Source organism: Vigna unguiculata, chromosome 8, assembly GCF_037176805.1.
Source record: "Vigna unguiculata cultivar grain cowpea cultivar isolate G323 ecotype 2 chromosome 8, ASM3717680v1, whole genome shotgun sequence".
NCBI classification, from domain to species: Eukaryota; Viridiplantae; Streptophyta; class Magnoliopsida; order Fabales; family Fabaceae; genus Vigna; species Vigna unguiculata.
Window position 1 is genome coordinate 5344113 of NC_140799.1, and position 2075 is coordinate 5346187.

At 34.5% G+C, this 2075-nt stretch overlaps 1 protein-coding gene across 1 annotated transcript; it reads left to right on the forward strand.

Annotated features, from left to right (window-relative positions):
* Positions 1-587: 587 nt before the first annotated feature.
* LOC114194036 (ethylene-responsive transcription factor ERF035-like) lies at positions 588-1696 on the forward strand. Its single transcript, XM_028084069.2, has one exon. The coding sequence runs from the start codon at positions 653-655 to the stop codon at positions 1355-1357; it is 705 nt and encodes a 234-aa protein (XP_027939870.1). The 5' UTR covers positions 588-652; the 3' UTR covers positions 1358-1696.
* The last annotated feature ends 379 nt before the right edge of the window (positions 1697-2075 follow it).

Here is a 2075-nt window from a genome sequence, read left to right on the forward strand (position 1 = left end):
ATTCAGAGAAAATTAGCAAACGATAACTGAAAGTTATTGAACTAATATATTTTGAGGTATTTGTAATTTATTTATTTTCAATTATTTTTTAAATTAATAGATATTGTAACAAAAATAAAATTTGAAATATTAAAACTAAAAGCATAAGGCTTTTAGAGGGTTACTAGAAGTAGTAATTTTAAGAAAAGTACGAGTTCCTAAAAATTTATTTATCAAACATATTTATAAGGTTTTAAAGTTGTTTCCCAGATTTAAAGAGAAAACGCAGAAAAAAAAATGTTTCTGATGATAGTAATTTATAGATTTATTCTTCAAAACTAAAAATTTAAAATAAAAAATGTATTTGTGATTTTGTATCATACTTATAATATATATATATTTACATAGATTATTTGATGAAGTTCAGGCCAATAATATCCACACGTGCTCTTTCTTTTTGTTGAAAAATAAAAATATCATATGGGACTGAGTTCACGATATCATTGAGCCACGTGCCTACACTCATTTTACGCTCCTTTGATAAACACGTTTAGCGCTTCAAACCTTCACCACTCTCCCTTCCTATATAAACCCTTCCGCCGTCAATTTCCCTCAAAACTTAATCATCACAACATAACCAACAAACAACCCCACCATAGTTATAATACTACACATGGTGAAACCGGCCATGACCAGAGTTGATTCTTCTTCTTCTTCCTCTTCTTCTCCCACTTCTTGCAATGAATCATTCTCCACCACTACCTGCAAGATGTACAAGGGAGTGAGGAAGAGAAAATGGGGGAAATGGGTCTCTGAAATTCGGCTTCCCAATAGCCGTGAGCGTATATGGTTGGGCTCTTACGACACGCAAGAGAAAGCAGCACGAGCCTTTGATGCTGCTCTCTATTGCCTGCGTGGGAAGGGTGCGAGCTTCAACTTCCCCGACACGCCTCGTCTCTTGGAAATGGACTCGCTCAAGATACCGTGCAGCCACCAAGAGATTCAGGAGGCGGCGGCGAAGTTTGCAAACAAGGTGGTGGAGATTTTCGCAGAAGAAGATGGAGAAGTTGGAGTTCAGAGTGAGTCTATGTCTGACCACACCACAGACACGAACACGAACACGGAGTTTCCTATTTATGGTGGGACAAACCATGATGTCCAAGTGGACCAAGACACCATGGATTGGACATTTATGAACATGTTGGATGACTTGAATGGCTCGGATTTTGGCCTCTATTTTGAAGCGGAGAAGGGTGAGTTTTCGTGCCCCACAACACACACTCCACTACTCTTTCACAATGGAGATGAGGTTGAAGTTGATGATCATGATCATGATGCTTTTTCTAACCACTCTTTTCTTTGGAGTTGGAACTTTTGATTCACCTCTCTTGCAACTCATCACCACCAAGAAACAAAGCCTCTCTGTTATACTTTTTTTGTGGCCATTTTATACGTGGCTGTTTTTAATTATAATAGTTTGGCTGTGACCGTAGTTTATATCAACTACACTATATATCACATTTCATAAAAAAATAATATATATGAAAAATAATACCATATATATGTGTAGCATGTCATAAATATTATTGGAAGTGGCCAAGTTTTTGTTGCCATCTTTCTGTTGTGTTGATTTAACAAGCACTGGCTTGTTCTTTTGGATCTGGTTTCTAGGGTTACTCGTTTTAAATGAATATATATATATATATAAAGTGAATAATATCAGTTCTTGATGGAAAATAGTTTTTTTTTCTTAACGAAAATTAATATTATTTACCTTATCTTTTATGTAATTTAGAATAAGCAAAATTAGTTCTAAGGAAAAAAAAAAGTAAAGACAATAGCACTTTTTATCCACGCTCAGTTTTGCGTTATAGTTTCCTTCTGAGATTAAATCTGCATAATAGCTTGATATCACATGTATCATTGTCGAATATCACATGTATAATCCCGAGATGTTTTGTTTCAAATATTTGCTTAATGAGTTACTGAAAAAAAAATAGTAATATGTTTTTTATGCGTATTAGTGGTGTTTGATTAGTGAAGGTAATAATTGTAGGAATTTGAAGCAATATTATGTCCACTCATCTTGTTCATTT